The sequence below is a fragment of the Arachis duranensis genome, chromosome 6, assembly GCF_000817695.3.
Source record: "Arachis duranensis cultivar V14167 chromosome 6, aradu.V14167.gnm2.J7QH, whole genome shotgun sequence".
NCBI classification, from domain to species: Eukaryota; Viridiplantae; Streptophyta; class Magnoliopsida; order Fabales; family Fabaceae; genus Arachis; species Arachis duranensis.
In genome coordinates, this window is record NC_029777.3 from 6,972,966 (window position 1) to 6,990,767 (window position 17,802).

A 17,802-nucleotide genomic window follows, 5' to 3' on the forward strand; every position below is an offset into this window, starting at 1 on the left:
GGCAATAATATCTTTGGATTGCGTCTTTTTTTTTTCGGTTCATTCTGGGAGTTTCTTTAACAAAAATGGCCTATATATATTGCCTGACTTCTGAATTATATGGACCTTTCCCGAAGTGGGCCTTAAATTAAACACATAATTAGTATGAATATAAGGATAAACCCTAATCTCTAATTATTTAACTCTGCTGATAAAACTCTGTTAAAAAAAGAAAATCCCTTAAGTTGTATCTGTTTTTAAGTTTAGTAGATGAGACATGAATATACTCAAAAAATATTAAATTAGTGTATTTTATGTCTATATCTTAATAAAAAAATATTGAGATACTAATGANCTAATTTTTATATCTTTATACTTTATATTTTGTTTTCAATGTCTTGTCTTGTGCGTTTTAAGAATCAAAGGCCGCCTACTGACAAGACACTCAAAATGTCACTAACCCAAAAAAAGGTTAGATACTTAAAAAGTTAAAATAATGAATGTGATATATAGTTATATACCCAAAATAAATTAAAAAAAATAAAATGAATATACGATATATCTATTAGAATCACATGCTTTCTTTCTTGAACGATAAGATATTAGAGGTGAGCACGGATCAGTTTGGTTCGAGTTTATGGTAAAATTAGAATAGAATTGATCAAAATGTAATTGGTTTGGTTTGGTTCGGATTTGTATTTTTTTTGTATATGTATCCGAACTAAACCAAACCGATTAAGAATGGATTGGTTCGATTCGGATAATTGGGTACTTGATGATTTTGAAATTCATACAAAAAACCAAATTTTTATCTTAAAAATTCAACAAGTACAATAAATATATAACATCAATAGAAATAATTCAAACATGTTAAACACCAAATACATTAAAAACTAAACTCGTTAAAATCCAAACATATTAATAATGAATAATCATTGTCTAATGAAAAAGACATATATATATATATATTTTTTTTTTTACTTTATTTATTTAATTAATATATGATCGGGTTTGCGGGTTGGTTCGGGTTCCACATTTCCAAAACCGATATCCGAACTAATCACTAACAAAAGTCATTGATTTGGTTTGAGTTAGACCCAATTACCCGTTGATTTCAGAACCAATTTAATTGGTTCGATTTAGATTCGGACGAATAATCGAGTACCCGCTACCGTGCTCACCCCTATTAGATATGGAGTAAGAGATAACTGTGGTTATAGAATTTAATTGTTTTGTGTTTCTTTTGGTTTAGATTTGTGGGTTCGACTCTTATTTTATAAAGGATTTTATGTAACAGTGAAAAGAATAAATTTAAGATATATATAATTATACATTGAAGAACTTTTTTGCAATGGCATTACACCATAATCAATTGTAAAAAACAAAATAAGGGAGAACGAAATCGAAATAATGCGTTTGTCATAGTCAAAGGGTGAAACATTATTAAAGTAGTATTGCGTTCTAGTTTAGTGGGAATATAATATTTTTACATGATAAAACAGAATTAGTTCTAGTTCTGTTAGGCACTTAGGCAAGCTGCCTAAGATGATTAGCATTGAAATAAACTAGTAAAAAGGTGATTGTTAATTCGTGGTCGAAGGTTCCATTTTCATTTCTTAGTGGAATACTAACATACAAGAGATTATTTCCATGCATATATCAGATCAAGGTGATTGCGTGAAAGGCTTACGAACAAATTTAATTTGTTTTTCTCTTTCGAGCATAGTTATAAGACAAACCGACCTGTTCAATATGATTAACTAAGAATCGATCACTACTAGATCGATTCGATTTAGATAGGTCTGATTTAGATAAAAAAAATTAATTAACAACAAATCGTTCAAAGAATCGAAAAATTAGTTAATCAATCAAACGGATATAATTTTTTAATTATTAATTAGTTTAAAATAATAAAACATAAAAAATTGTTTTCTCCTAAAAAATATATATTATACATAAATATATTATTTTATTATATTCGATTCAATTCTAATTGAACATTTAAACCTTTAGTCTCTAATTTTTTAATTTAATGACCTATTCAATTTTCAAAACTTTGCTTTTGAGATTACAGTAAACATTCAATTCAATTTGTCTATTTATATAAAGGATAACATGACTCTTACTAAAAAATGAGACAACCTGGCTCTTAATCTTATTATTTTGAGATAACACGATTTTTTCGTAAAAATATCTGTCAAAACTAATAGAAATCGAATTTGTGATAGTTTTATTTTTAATATTTAGAGTTTTAAGTTATTAACGAAGAATCCGTCAGTTATAACTCGACTAAAATCATCCTAAAAATTGGCAACGTGACAAACTAACAAAATTAAGGGTGTCCGCGGAGCGGATCGGATCGGATATGGCAAAAAATTCGATCCGATCCGCACAATTTTCATCGGATCGGATCGGATATCGGATATATCCGCATAATTAAACCTTCTCTTTTTAATCATATTTCTATGTAAAAAAATTCAATAAAAATATTTCTTTATACTTTTAAACTTATTTATTCCTAAAATAGTTTTAATCAAACTCTTTCTAAATAACAAAAATAAAATAATACAATATATGAATAATAATTACTAACTAAAACATACAAACAAGTAAATATAACACCAAACATATATTTATTTATTTTAAATTATTATTGTGCGGATCTGCGGATCCGCGGATCGGAGACGCGGATGTAGAGCAGATATCCGCGATCCGATCCGTAAAGGGTGCGGATCGGATCCTATCCGATCCGATCAATTTGCGGATCAGATCATATCCGCAATTTTCGGATTGGATGCAGATATTTACCGCGGATCTGCGGATACGATCCCATCCATGAATACCCCTAAACAAAATGCATGTATTCTGTTACAAAGTATAGCACATAAAGGGTAGTTACGCATCTTAAGTTAAACTTAGCTACCACAAGAATAGCTCAAATTGCATAACCGCAATATAGGACGTTTGAAATTAAATGCTATATAAAAGGAAAAAAAATCCTAGAAAGGACGAGGTACGATATTCACTCAGAATATTCTTGAACTCGCCTTTTAATCTCATTATTTACTTGAGTATCGGAGTGCCTTTACAAGTATCTAACGCCGCCTGTTTTGTCAGAGTCGACGTATACCTAATCCACCACCCTAGGCGAAAGCGAGCTTACACTTAGACATGATGAGTTATACATCATCAGCAAGGCTACGCATACAAGAACATTTGGTGTCCACCATAGGGTTGACCTTAACGTAACCCCACAGTTTTCGTTCCTATTTGTTTTTCTCCTCTTTTGCAGGGATTCGACAAAGGCAGGAGAGTATACTCCACCTCCTCCTCCACCAACTTAGGCCGAGTTGTTAGCTATGAATGTGGCGCTGCAAGCCAAGGTTCAAAGAGTGAGCCAATTATTGGCCCAACAACAGAACAGTCAAGATGATGATGAGCATCGGAAGAATGTCAACAATAGCAATAATCGCGAGACCATATCTTTAAAGCTAGGATTGGGGTGGAGGTCACCCCCGGCAAGAGGGACAAAAAGAGCAAATCCACCACCGACAACAACTTATTAGAAAAAGTATTATTCCCCAAATATTTTCAAAAATATATTCTTCTGTCTCGCCCATCTTTTCCATGCCTAATTTCTGCCTAGGCTGAGGATTCTAACATAATCGAAATCTCATCATTAAAAACTCATCAAGGTAAAAAGGATAGTCATCCTCAGCCAACCTCATTTTTACAAACATCTCCTTAAAATCCTTGTCGGATAATTTGTAAAGAGTAAAAATGGCTCAGCCAGAAGTACTATTGAGCTCCATCAAAATTTTAAAACCCTTTACACATGTCCAAGTATTAGGGCGTATTTGGGTGGGTGTACACCTCAACTGTGTTAACACACCATGCTCAAAGTTTGTGAAAAAAAAAATCTTTCAATTCCACAAAAAATCACACAAATACATATAAAAATACTCGAAACTCTTTTCTTTATGACACACTCTATTAGTAGCACTAATTTTCAAATTTTCTTCTTCCCTCACCCAACCCTATGATCCAACTCATCTAGGCTTTACTTATCATAAAAAAAAGCACAAGACTTGACACTACTATTTACCCAAGAATAAGGATTAGCTTCATCCAGGGCAAGCTCTTTTTCTTCTTCCAGCTCTTCTCCCTTATCCTTATCTTTCTTTTTACCCATCCTCAAAATCTTAGAATAACTAAGTAAAAGAGAAACACAAATTAATAGAAGTGGCAAAAATACTAACCTCTGTTACTCATTTTTAATTTTTCTCTTTGAAACTTTATATAAACTCTAAAGAGAAAAACGAAGATCACAAAAACACTTATACTATTTTTTGGTTAAGTAACTATGTATACTAGTTATCAAAGGAATGCTCTTGATCAAAGACCTTTCAAATACAAACCCACACAAGCCATTAATCAAGGCAACCCACTACACACATCTTGAAAATTGGCCATGATGACCTCCTAGGTAATTGTAAAATTAACTACTGACATTTATTATCATCACTCGCTCTCTCCCTGTTTCATGTCACAATTTTAAACCTATTTTAATTTATTTTTGGCTTTGTTTGTATGCCTTTTTAACTAATTTTAAGTTTTGTGAAGCAAGTTGTCATGACATTTTTAATGTAGTCAAATTGAGCTTGTGTGCTACTCCTCATTATTACAATGTCGATTTATAGGTCGAAAAATTATCTAAATTTAATTTGTCTTATTGAAAAATACCACCGGTCAAGTTTGGGGCTATGATTCGTCAATTATAGCTTGAATCAAACCACCTTATAAACCGACAACATGACAAATTAACAAAATGAATTTATTCTATTACAAAGTATAGGACATAAAAGGTAATTACGCAGTATAACGTTAAACTCATTTACCACAAGAATAGGTCAAATCACATAACTGCAATATAGCACAATCGAACTTAAACCCTTTATAAAGAAAAAAACTCCATAGGAAAGAAGTACGCTATTCACTTAGAATATTCTTAAACTCACCCTTTACTCTCACTTATTTGAGCGTCAGGATGTCTTTGTGGGTACCCAACGCTGCTTGTTCTCTCGAAGTCGACGTATATCTGATCCACCCTTAGATGAAGGCGATCTTACACTTGGACAGAACGAGTTATACATCATCAACAAGAATAAGTTTATTTTTTTAAAACGTTCTGTCAGTGGTGGTGCTCAGATGGAGAAGGACCATTGCATGAAGAAAAAGTATAATTCAAAATTATTTTGAATAGAAAAAAATTGTGAGACTAGAAATAAAACTAAGGGATGGTGATGTTGGTGTTAGTGCTGGTAGTGTGATATAGGATTTAATAACCATGATAAGATAGGATGGTACAACAGAAGTAATAGAGATAAAAATTATGATTATTGGAATGAGAGATGTGGTGGTGATTGATCCTTTTGTTACATAAAATTTTGTAGAATTTAAAATCCCATATATTGTAAAATAAATCATCATAAACTTAATTTCTGTCAATGTTTGACAAAATTTTCAACAAAAAAATTTGCATTGTTTTAAAATAATATCAAGAGTTGTATTGTCTCTTTTTTAAGAGTCGTATTGTTTTTATATGAATAGACGAAGACCAAATTAACACTACAAGAAAATGCCGAGTATCGTCGGGTTTATCGTCAAAAAATGAATAAAATTTGACAGTAATTTAAATATCGTCGGATCTACCATCGGAAACAATCAGACGGCATAAACTTCGTCGGTAAATATTTACCGTTAGATGTTTTCGTCCAACAATAATTACCATCAGATTGTGCAACGGAATATAGCAATCGTGAAAACAGATCGTGTTGGCCTTTACCGTCGAAAATTTATAACGGTAACATTAGCGCTACCTCATTTGTTTTCCCATCAATCTTTAGTATATCCCTATTAATCAACAATTGAAATAGTGCTTTAACCTGATGTGAAGTACAAGAAATATAAATTACAAATACCAAGTGATGGTAACTGAAGTATTTGAAACAATGGTAACTATTTTAAAATCACAGAACTATGTTTACAGTCACTGAAATATATATTACAAATACAATTAGGTTTTTAAAGAAATACATATTACAGAACAATATTTACATTAACCTTAATCAGATTCATCATCTTCTTCCTTTGGTTCATCATCCTTCTCTTTCGATTTACTTACTTGATTATCATCAAATTTGTCTTCCTCTTTTTTGTCGCCATCGTCCCTATCTTCTTCTTGAAGATCGCCATCGTGTGGTGTAAGTGTGTCAACATCTAGTTCAAGGTCAATAATGTCATCATCCATAATCGTAGACCTAAGGGTGATGGACTCACCGGTATCAACCACCGTTCTCATAAAAGTAGGGTAGTCAATCTGGTAAGGTTGTTAACCCCCGCCTAAATCCTCGCGAACCCAAACTTCGGTGTTATCTGTTTTCTTTTCGATCGACCACTGTAAGGTATGGAACCGATATCCATTAATAGTGTACATCGGGTAGCTAGTGTCCTTATTCATTGGGTCCCAAATAAGTGCAACTAGTTCCAAATCTGTTGTGTTAGTTAGCTGCACCCTAACGTATTAGGATCTGCCTCTTGGAATAACCTATATGATTCATCATAGGATAAAAAAAGTTTTAATTAGATTAAGAAATTAGTATCTTACTAATTGCAGTATTTGTCAAGACTTAAAAAACTCACATGAGGTATGACAAAATTTGGTCACAATTAAGCAACATATGCAGATATGCAGCATCAATTTTCTTCTGACTCTTTAACCCAGCAAGCCTACCCTGTGACACGTTTACAAATCTGCCCAAGTTAGAGGCGTAACCATCAAGAAACCTTAACCTTCTAATCCACTTACAAATATTTTTTCTCTGCTCTTTCATTAGAGAGGACACCGCCTTTGGTTTAGCCCACCGCCTGTTATCAAGTCTCCTTAAGTTCAGATCTGATCGCCTGCAAATTTCCTTCAAGTCTAACTTATCCTTATCGTTGTCCTTTGTTCGCTCATCGTCCGTTACTGTGTGCATGATATTGTCAAACACATTTTCTCAATGTGCATCACATCAAGACAATGTCACATCAAGTTGTCTTTTCAATAAGGCAACTCCCAAAATATACTCTGTTTAATCCAATTATACTCTCGGCCATACTCCAAATCAGTTAATTCCATGCTTGTTCACTTTTCCATGTTCCGTCCACATCTAATATACATCCTTAAACCTGTTACGGTAGAGGTGAATCGTTATATCCGCTGATCCTAACCACTTAGTCAGTCGACACTTTTGACACGGACACCTAAAACTCCTTCAGACATAAACGGTTCCATGTTGAAAACATGCGTGACAAACGCATCAATCCCCTCAAAAATTTTGGTTTTAAACCCCCGGCTATCGTCATCCCTCACATACATCCATAGACGATAACTCGGAATCATATCGAAACACACACCCTAGAATTCAATGAACAACAAAAATTATTTAAGGTTTTAGAAAATTCAGCAGAGTATCCCCTATAATTAGAATCTCTTGCCGAATACAATTATCAATTTCTGACATACCAAACACATAGCAAACCATTTGAACGATAATTCATAGATCATCTCCTTAATTTAGCAACATTCATCAATTAAAGACAACAAATTTTACATAGGAAACAACTGCAGGCATAAATCATTGACATATAGGCATTCAGCAAAACATCAAATCCTAACCTTTCTAGTGCGCAATCCCTTATAACTTCACAATTTTCTAGCAAATAAGGGTTTCTAGAAGGTACTACTGCGCGACCTTCTCCCACTTCCGTCCTAAAACTCTATTTTAGGAAAAGTCAGTCCAACATAAAATTTAAACAATTCATTATATTCAGATATAGAAAACTAACGTGAAATATTATTAAACAGACAATAAAAGAAGAAAACTCCAATTGAGCTCAGAAGCAATTGCACCGTCCTAACAAAAAAAATTTCTTATTAAATTCACAAGCTGAAACTAATTCAAAAACTAATTTAAAAAATACATAAAATTCATTATTCTAATGAATTAAAACTTAATTCTTAATTCAATCAAACTTACAAGAGGTATGACAATTTTATTTTTCACTTACATTAAATTAGCACAACAACTCCTAATAACATACTTCATTAAGCAAATTTAACCACGGATTTAACAGCCACTAACCCTAACAAAATGTTAAGCTCACAAAATAATATGAAAAACTATAATAATCATACCAACAAACTAATATGATGATAGTGGTTGCAGGCTCTCTATAATATCGTCGTGACAGAGGCCGCGACGACGGCAACGTGAACCTCAACTGCAATGGAAGATGAGACGGGAACAATAGCAGCAGATTCGTCAAGCACGTGTAGCGGTGATGACAGCGGGTGCTTCCTCCTCGGTGGCAACGTTGGCGGCAAGCTCCGGCGGTAGCCACGTTGACTGCTGCTGTCGGAAGTGAGTAGATGAGGGGAGAGAGAGAGAGAGAGAGAGAGAAGAGAAAGAACGCCTTTGTAAAGTGAGAAGGAAGGACTTCTTGTTTGAATTTATCCCCAAATTTACTGTTGGATTTACCGTCAAATTAATTCGACGGTAACGTCCTTCGCGTGCCCAAAGCGCAACATTTTGCTAAACAACATTACCGTCGGATCTAGCCCCCGGTACAAACTATAACTGATTTAATGAGCCATTCGCAGTTTCACCGTCTGAATTAGTTCATACTTACACATGCATGGCTTAATCTTTGAGACAAGCATATGACTACTGGCAGGATCAACCAGGTAGAATCCCCGACGGTAGTGAGGCGCGCCGAAATTTATTTTTTCCCACCAAATATTACCATCGATGTTACTATCAAAAATAATATTTCAACAGTAAATATGACTGATGCTAAATCCGATGGTACTCAGCATTTTTCTATTATAGTGTAAGTGTTCACTTTTAAGGTAATTAATTTAATACTATATTTCGGGCAAATGACCTAAAGAAATGAAATGAAAATCAAATTTACATGGATCCCCTAAAATAAAAAATATTACATGCATGCCATCATACACAAATTCATGTAAATCAAATTCAACAAATTCGATTTATCCATTCCAGTGGTAAATCGAGTCAACAAGATTCGAACTGCTAGAGATTTAACTAAATTGAATGAGCTTGTTTCGATTTAATAGGGTTTGAAGTCCACCCATGATCAATTGAATATGTGGACTTCGAATTATATCCATGGCTTTTGCCCATAGTAATTTGAATTGAGTGGATTCGAATTGGACTTTAGCAAATCAAAATAGGTCGTTTCGATTTACTTAAACGGTGGTATTGGTAAATCGAAGAAGGGTGCTTTGATTTATTGTGTGTATACCTATAAAAAGAGTTCGAATTCACATGTTTTTAATTACATTTCACCTTATTCCAGAGAAAGTTTTCACCCGAAAACACCCTGAAATTCAAACTGTGAAAATGGAAGACGACCCGAATCGTATTTATCGGTTAGACGGCATCGCTCATATTATTGGTTCTATCCATGAAGAGGTTAGTTTCCGAAATTGAATATCTTTAAAAAATAAATAGTAGTTTGTGATATTAAGTCGTTTAGAATTTCATTATGTGCGCTGTTGAGATTTTTAAACTACAAATAGTAGTTTGAGTAGTGATTTAGTGGTTGTTAGAATTTTAAAAGTACAAATGCAAGGTGAAAAAGTGTTAAACGATGCTTAATTAGAATAGTGATTAACTAGATTAGAGATTTTTTGGAAGTTTAGGGTTTACTAATGTAGGTTTTGAATATTAGATTAAATGGATAGCAAAATTTTGGCAAGAATTTAAATTAACTTAAATTTTTAAATTTAATTTAATTCCTAAACATTAGGTTAACAGGCAGTAATTTAGTTTATTTTTATTTTAGTTAAAATTAATTTAGTTTGGGTTTAGGAAAAATTATGCTAATTTAATTTATTTTAGTTTATTTAAAGTTAATGTAATTTAATACTTAAATGTTAGTGTTTAAATTAATATAATTTAGTTTAGTCTGCATTTATAGTTTACGTATTGAATATTAGATTAATTATGTACTGTTAGAATTTAATTTAATTTGGTTTAATGCAAGTTAATTAAATTATTTATCGTTAGGTTTTCTCTGTCTAATGATGCAACATAATTTACATTAAAGTTTATTTTTAGTAGAATTGTCCACTTTAGGGTATTAGGAATTAAAGTTGGATATAATTTTATTGAGAACGGCTTGCATTCCGTGATGGTCTTTTGGTGAATTTTGGTTTGTTAATTGTGATTGTTCTAAAAAAAATTCATTGTTGTGCAGTCATATCAATGTATCACTAGCATCAGGATGCAGCATGGTATGTCCCTAGATGACAAGATCATACCGTACCTGCAGATGGTCGGCTTAGCCCATCTCGCGAGACTCAATGATCGCTGGTTTAGGTTGGATGAGCCGCTGGTCAGTGCATTTATTAAGCGGTGGTGTCTCGAGACTCATACCTTCCACATGCCATTCGGGGAGTACACGATTACGCTTCAGGATGTTGTGTACTATTTTTGCCTCTCCATCGATGGACAGTACGTCAGTGTATGCCTGACGGACTTCGAGCTGTTCATTGATGGCGGGCGACCTGCATGTGATTGGTTCCAAGAGTTGTGTGGTGTGTTGCCTCCAGCGTACTACATCGACAAGTTCAGTGTGAAGTGCACTTGGATGCAGGAAACATTCAGTCACCTCACTCACGACACAGATGAGGAAATAGTTAGGAGGTACGCGAGGGCGTATACCATGATGCTATTATCTACCCAGCTCTTCGATGATAAGTTTGATACACGCATGCATATCCAGTGGCTATCGTACGTAGCGAGATTAGAGGACATAGGTGGATACAGCTGGAGATCCGCCGCTTTGTCGTGGTTATACCTTATACCAGTGATTGTGTCGTGTAGCCAATAAAAATGTGGTTAAGTTGGCCGGTCCGCTGCAGCTCCTCCAGTACCTTTGTCATGTTTAATAATATATATTACAGATTATTGCCATTGTTAATAACAAGTTTTAGGTCAGGTGGTCCGGTTATCAGGCCACATCGAGTGAGAAGAGCCTAGAGTCGGGTATTGGGGCTCAGGATATATTTACTCCGACCAAGAAATATGAGTATTTTAGCTTTCAAATATTCATTGTTGGTGTTTCTTTAAATTACTTACTGGATGTAAATTGACTTGCAATACTCTTCATTCTTTATCAATTCATATAGATTCCATTAGCGCACCAGATGTGGTTCAGATAGTTCATCTCGAGATCTTGAAACCCCGATATATAACTATAGAGAGCTTTTACGACATTAATCTACTTTATTGTGATAGAGATACTATCGAATCTCGACATATAGCACTATAAAAGACTGTTACAGTATCAAATTATATTATTTTAATTTACATTAACTAAAAATAAATTCAAATAAATTGTTTCAATTTATATAAATTTATGATATTTACGTAACATTTTTTATTTTAGGGGATGTATATAATTTTCCACTTCAGTTCATTTCTTTATGTGACTTGCCTCTACATTTCTTTCAGTATAAACCAATGAAAGGAAGTAAATTGGCTAAAGAGCATCAATTCAACGTCCAAACGAATATGATCCCTTACCTTTATAATACATGGAAATATTATTATTAAGTATAGTATCAAACTAGGACTTAGTTTAATAAAATTGAATTTGATTTATTCTCACTCGAAAGATGTGGTTGAATGAAAAGGACTCAATTTTTTTGACTAAATATTAAGAATTCAATCTTCATATGGAATACAAAAAAATTTAAAATTTTGAATTAGTTGTCTTACTCTTATAATCCGACAAAAAATTAGTTATTGTATTCGATAGTAAATATACTCAGATCCTTGACAAAAAAAAAGAATTTATTCAAAATATAATTAACATATTTTGTTAAGATTATTGGTTCTAACATTAATATTGGTTTCTATTGGTTTCCTTATAAAACCGCCGTTTGAAGAATTATGATGAAAACTCAGGTGAAATTGACGTGAAGTTGATATTTAAGAGCCGTTAAATGAAAATGACTCTCAGGTATCAACTTCACATGAAGTCAACTGCACCTGAATTTCCACCAAGAATTATACATCCGATTCTAAGATTAAGACCGGAAAGACATAGCTCATCTAAAATCTACATAGACGCACGAACATGAAGCGAATTTAGTTTGCAAACGTCAATGCAAATTCCTTTCATACAATTACTGGTTCCACTTATAAAGTTGCCTTCATGGACAACGTACACTTTTCGCATTTTGGTAAACAAAGGTCCTACCATATCAGTTTCTCACACTGGGAACTTAAAATGTCAGCGCTCAAGCTTCATATATATCTATCTATGTCCATGAACACACTTTGCAAATTAAAGGGTGTTATTACGTTACACATGGCTGGCGTTTATTAATTGGTGTGTGTGTCATGCATCGAACATTCAAATCAGTGATATATGTGATCATCATCATCATGAAATCAATCTCTTTTGTCAAGCACAAACAATGGATATTAAGAATATAATCATGAATATACAAATCATCTTACAGTAATCATATGTTCGTATGATGGGAAGTACATTTAACCACAAATAGACACCAAAACGTATTCGTAGGTCCACTTATTTCGAATATCCTAAGATGGTTCCTTTTGTTCTAAAACAAACCCAACTTTTAATTTAAAATTAAAGCTTAACAACAATAAATTAAACCGTTTTTATTATTATTCCAGTGCCGGCTGGCCACTACAATATCTATGTACAATTCTTTCTGTTTTTCACTTTTCACTCTGATCATCACCACAATTACATATTCTCTCTGTTTTATTTTCATATATAATTTAGAAGTTTTTCTTTTTTATTTTCTCATATCTTTATTTGTTTGGAAAAATGGCCAAAATAAAAGAAAACTACCACATGAAATGTGGCAAATCATCACTAAACAAAGAAATAATCTCTCTAAAGAATAAACATGAAGACCCAAATTTGAAAAACAAAAATGTTACTTATCTTTTAAAATTCAGTCTTTGATAAGTTTTTTTAAAAATTTATTATTATTTAATTAATTTGAATATCCACTTTCACGGATCAGTTATTCAAAAAATTAAGAAAATTACTTGTTTTTTATTTTTTTCTCTAAAAACTGAATAAACAACAATATTTAAAAGATACCCAGTTATACTATTTTAAAAATATCTCTTGTTACCATCTGCTACTATGTTAACTTCTCAATAAATTTGCGATATCTGAATTTTCCAATCACAACTTACTGGGAGTCTAATTTTTTATTTAAACAATAAATTTAATATTAATTCGGCTCAAAACACTATTTTTAATTAATTTTTTCCAATAATATATAAATTAAATGAATCCTTAATCATTATTATTCCTTACTTACATAATTCTGTAAAATGTGAAACCCATATAAATTAATTCAATTTTGTCAAAATACAAAAGATGTATGTACTAATGAATAATAAAAATATTATATTAAAATTAATTATCGAAATCAGTCATTATATATTTATATGCTCCAAAAGAATCAAAGGGAATACAAGTACGATTTGCGACCAGAAGGATAGCATGATAATGTGAGGCAAGACTAATGACTATAACAAAAGGGAGGAAGAGTATCAAATTAAAAACAAGCATGGTGTAGAAAAACATAAGAGACCAGGGGAAAAATATAGGAATATATGTATAGTGATTTACTTTTAGAAATAATGTTCTGTTATTTGGGATTAGGGAAAAAATTATTCGTCAACTTTGTGCAAGTAATTAGTGATGTATTTTTTGAAGGGAAGAAAAAACATTATTCAACAACGTTAAGCTATGATAATGATAAAAATAATGCAAAAGTGAATTATGTTCAAAGAATTGAAAATTGTGTATAGTATTTTCGTTGTATTTTTATTCATATTTTAATTATAAACATAAATATAATTTAATTATATTATTTATGAAATTTGACTATAGATATAGATAAAATTTAGTTATATTATTTATATATAGTTTTATTATATTGAATTGCTTATAAAGTTGGATTATAATTATGACAATAGAATTGTTCTTATACTTTTATATGTATAACTAATTGGTAGTGTTAAAACATTACTCTTAATTATAAATAAAGTTTATGTACGAGATGTCTCTGGTACGGGTTGAAGAGTGGATCGGGAACTTACGGGTCAAGGCGGGTGCCGGATTGTTCGACTGGAGCAGTGGGAATGGTACCTGCAAAGACACTCCGACGCTTAAGTCAGAATGGATCTGAGAGGTATAAGGTGTGAGGAATGAATGAATACCTGGACGACCTGAGTCCTTTATTTATAGGTGATGGTAGCTATCTTATCTTATCTTGTTTGGCTAAGATAAGGAAGACGTTTGAATTCGGAAGTTGGTTAAGAGCTCTAGTAGGCCGGTTCCGGACCTTCTAGAAGTGCGATATGGTCGGGACCCGAGTAACCGGGTCCGAGGACCTTTCGGAGCGTGGGATCCGTGGGCCGGATCCGTAACAGTTTATAATTTAAAAAATCAAAGACTCAATTAAAAAGATACGAAAAAATGATATTAAAATATTCTAACTCTTTAAAATAAAAATTTTTGAAATTCAATTAAAAATTATTTAAAATTTAAACTCAATAAAAATTTATATTCAATGTGTTTTGTATTAAATATATTTAATAACCTATTATATCATATTGGTTGAAATTAATTTTTATAATGTTAATTTTTTTTAATAACACTTTATTAAAAAAAAATCAACTTTTCATAATTTTTTAAAAACTAATTAATATTATATATATTTTGTTATATTACATCTTGGTATAAAAAATTTATTTATTTTTAATTTTAAAAAAATCTAATAGTTAATCTATTACCTTTTTTGTTTTAGTCCAAATTAAATATTTTTTATTGTTTTTGAAAAGAAAATTTTTTTGAGGAATTTAATAATATGTGGTGAGAAACACCGAATAAATTATACAAAAACTAATTAAAACACAACATAAAAACATCTTTACAAAAAGACGTTTTAAGTGTCTTTATCTAAATAACCTCCTAACTTCTAACAATATTGTAAAAACTCACGTAAATTAGTTTTTGTTGAATTTGGTAATTAAAAAAATAAAATAATCATTAATTTATTATACAAAATAAAATTAAGTAATTTCATAGGTATACGTTTTACAAATCAATTCTGTTAGAGAATTAACTAAAAATATAATCAACTAGAATTAATTAGTTAAAAAATAAAATGTCTAGACTTTTCTTTACCCAATAAAATACTATATACATGCAATTTTCAATTATTTGCACGGATCACTTTTGCATTATTTTAAAAGAGAAAGTATAGAGAGTTAATGGAGTTTTTGTATAATATGTATAATGGGGTTTAAGGATGTTCGATTCAGTAGAATATCAGATGTTTATTATCTTTGGTATTCGGATAGTTATTCTGGATAGTATAGGTGTATTGTGTTTGAAAAATTAGTAATATTTTACTTTAAATATTCATTTTTTAACTCATATTAAGCCAAATAAATAGCCTATACATATTATATAAATATTTCATTTGACTTTCTAGCGGAATTCTTTTTGAAATGGTCATTGCCAAAGCAGGGTCATCAACTACTTTTCCTTGGATCATATATTTATAATCCAAAATATGGATATTGATCTGTTACTAACAAATCAACCTAAAACAAATTAACAACTTCGGACCAGGATTGGAAACTACCAAACTCAACAATTTTTCCTGAAGATGTTTCTAAATGAACTATTAAGGTTCAGTCACTCGAAGATTTACAAAAAGACTCGAAAAAACAAGCAAGAGATACGAATAACCGCCTCAAATAAAAAACAACTCAATATATATAAATAACTTATTAGGTGTCTATTGTCGCTGTTTTTAAAATAAATCGACGTATCATCTTTTTTTATCCAAAAACAAAAAAGAATCCAAATATCAGAAAAACGAACTATATCTTAAAATTGATTATTCACACAAGATCGGGTAATTTAATCATTTTTATCTCTATTTTTATTAAAGCTTTAATGTTCATATTCTATCCACTGAACTATAATATTCATAAAACTTTTCAACTTGATACTTATTTCTGAATACCCACAACCAGCGCCGGGGATTCTTGTTCTTGAAATTGATGGATTTTAACTTTTGACCCAATCGAATTCATAAAGTAGGAGTTCAGTTGAAATTTTTTACTAATATTATCAGTAAAAAATAACTGTTTTCTATTATATATATAGATATGATGATGATCTTTTTATTTGTTACTTGAAGTCGATTAAAAACGTATTGTATTATTTTTATATAAAAAAGTATAAAATAAGATAAAAATCTACGTACACTTGTCTAATCTTCATCTTCATGTGAAGTTGATAGTTGAGAATTGTTAAATGGTAATTTAATAAAACTTGTCAAATTATTTAACTATTTTTAAATATCAACTTTATAATAAAAAAACGTAAGTTTCCTTCATAAAATAAATATATGTGATGAAAACAATACAAGTATCATTTTTCTCTATGTGTACATTAATAAATAATAACCCGATTATAAATTTATTTACAAAATAAAATACCCCACATCAGGCTTTCAATAATGATATGATATTGATCCAGAAAAAAGTGCCTTAACTTTTGACGAGAATATAGAATATTTTACGACCACTAACCCACCATTGACGAGTTTGGTATTTGAATGCCATGGCTTGGTCTCTACTATTCTTCTTGGCATTTATTCTCAAAGAACTCGAAGCTCATAATATAATTTATAGTTCTATTTTACTCAGACATTTTGACCATTATCCACAGTCCTAAAATGATCTTTTCTCTAATGATCCAGTAGTTCAATATTATTTGCCGGTAAATATAAAATTCATACATACATACAAATGTTCAAATATAAATCCCATTGATCTTCTAATTCCCAATCCAGTGTGTGTAAAATAAATACAGAAAACATACTAAAAAATCTTATTTTTATTAATATTAATTAATATTTTAAATTAATATCTTATTTTTATACGAATAATATTATCTGACTAATAAAATTTATTATTTTTTTATCAATATTTAGTCACGCTAAACATTATAGGCTAAACCCTAAATTCCAATTTCGCATGCATTTGGTTCGTGACACGCAACAAAGGGCCATACTTTCCACAGCCTTACAACTCATGTTTCTTGCTCTTGAGAAAGATTTTGATGTATTATTAGACCGATTCCTTAACATGTGAAAATTCTTTATAGGCAGCATCATATATGTATGTGTGTTTTGTTTATCCCACTCTTTAATTTCTTTAGTAGTTTTATCAGTTAAAGTCTAACTCTCCCTTATTTTTCTTTTTGTCAATTGACTAATTTAATTTGTTTTTAATTGGTTATTCTGATTCAAAAGAACGTTTGACCACATGCTTTTGCTTCTTGTGAGAGAGAATTAATGGAAGTGTGTTTTTTCATGCCATGGTGAGGAAAAGATTGAAAACCAAATATCTGATTCAACGCATTCATGTTGACTTCAGTCGTCGCTTGAAAGACTCGGTCAACTATATAATGTATTTTTGTGAAAATTTAACTGAAGTCGACCTCACGATATTTAAAAATCGTCAAATTAAAATTTAGACAAATCAATTAAATTATTTAACGACTTTCAAATATTAATTTCAAGTGAAATCGACTGCACCTGAATTTCTGTCATGTATTAAATTAATAACGAATAATAACAACATACCATCTATACTTTTTTGT

General features: G+C 31.2%; 1 protein-coding gene across 1 annotated transcript; it reads left to right on the plus strand.

Moving 5' to 3' along the window:
* Nucleotides 1-8,309: 8,309 nt before the first annotated feature.
* LOC127748417 (protein MAIN-LIKE 1-like) lies at nucleotides 8,310-10,944 on the plus strand. Its single transcript, XM_052262923.1, has 3 exons — nucleotides 8,310-8,403; nucleotides 9,406-9,521; nucleotides 10,309-10,944. The coding sequence occupies exons 1-3, from the start codon at nucleotides 8,310-8,312 to the stop codon at nucleotides 10,942-10,944; spliced, it is 846 nt and encodes a 281-aa protein (XP_052118883.1).
* The last annotated feature ends 6,858 nt before the right edge of the window (nucleotides 10,945-17,802 follow it).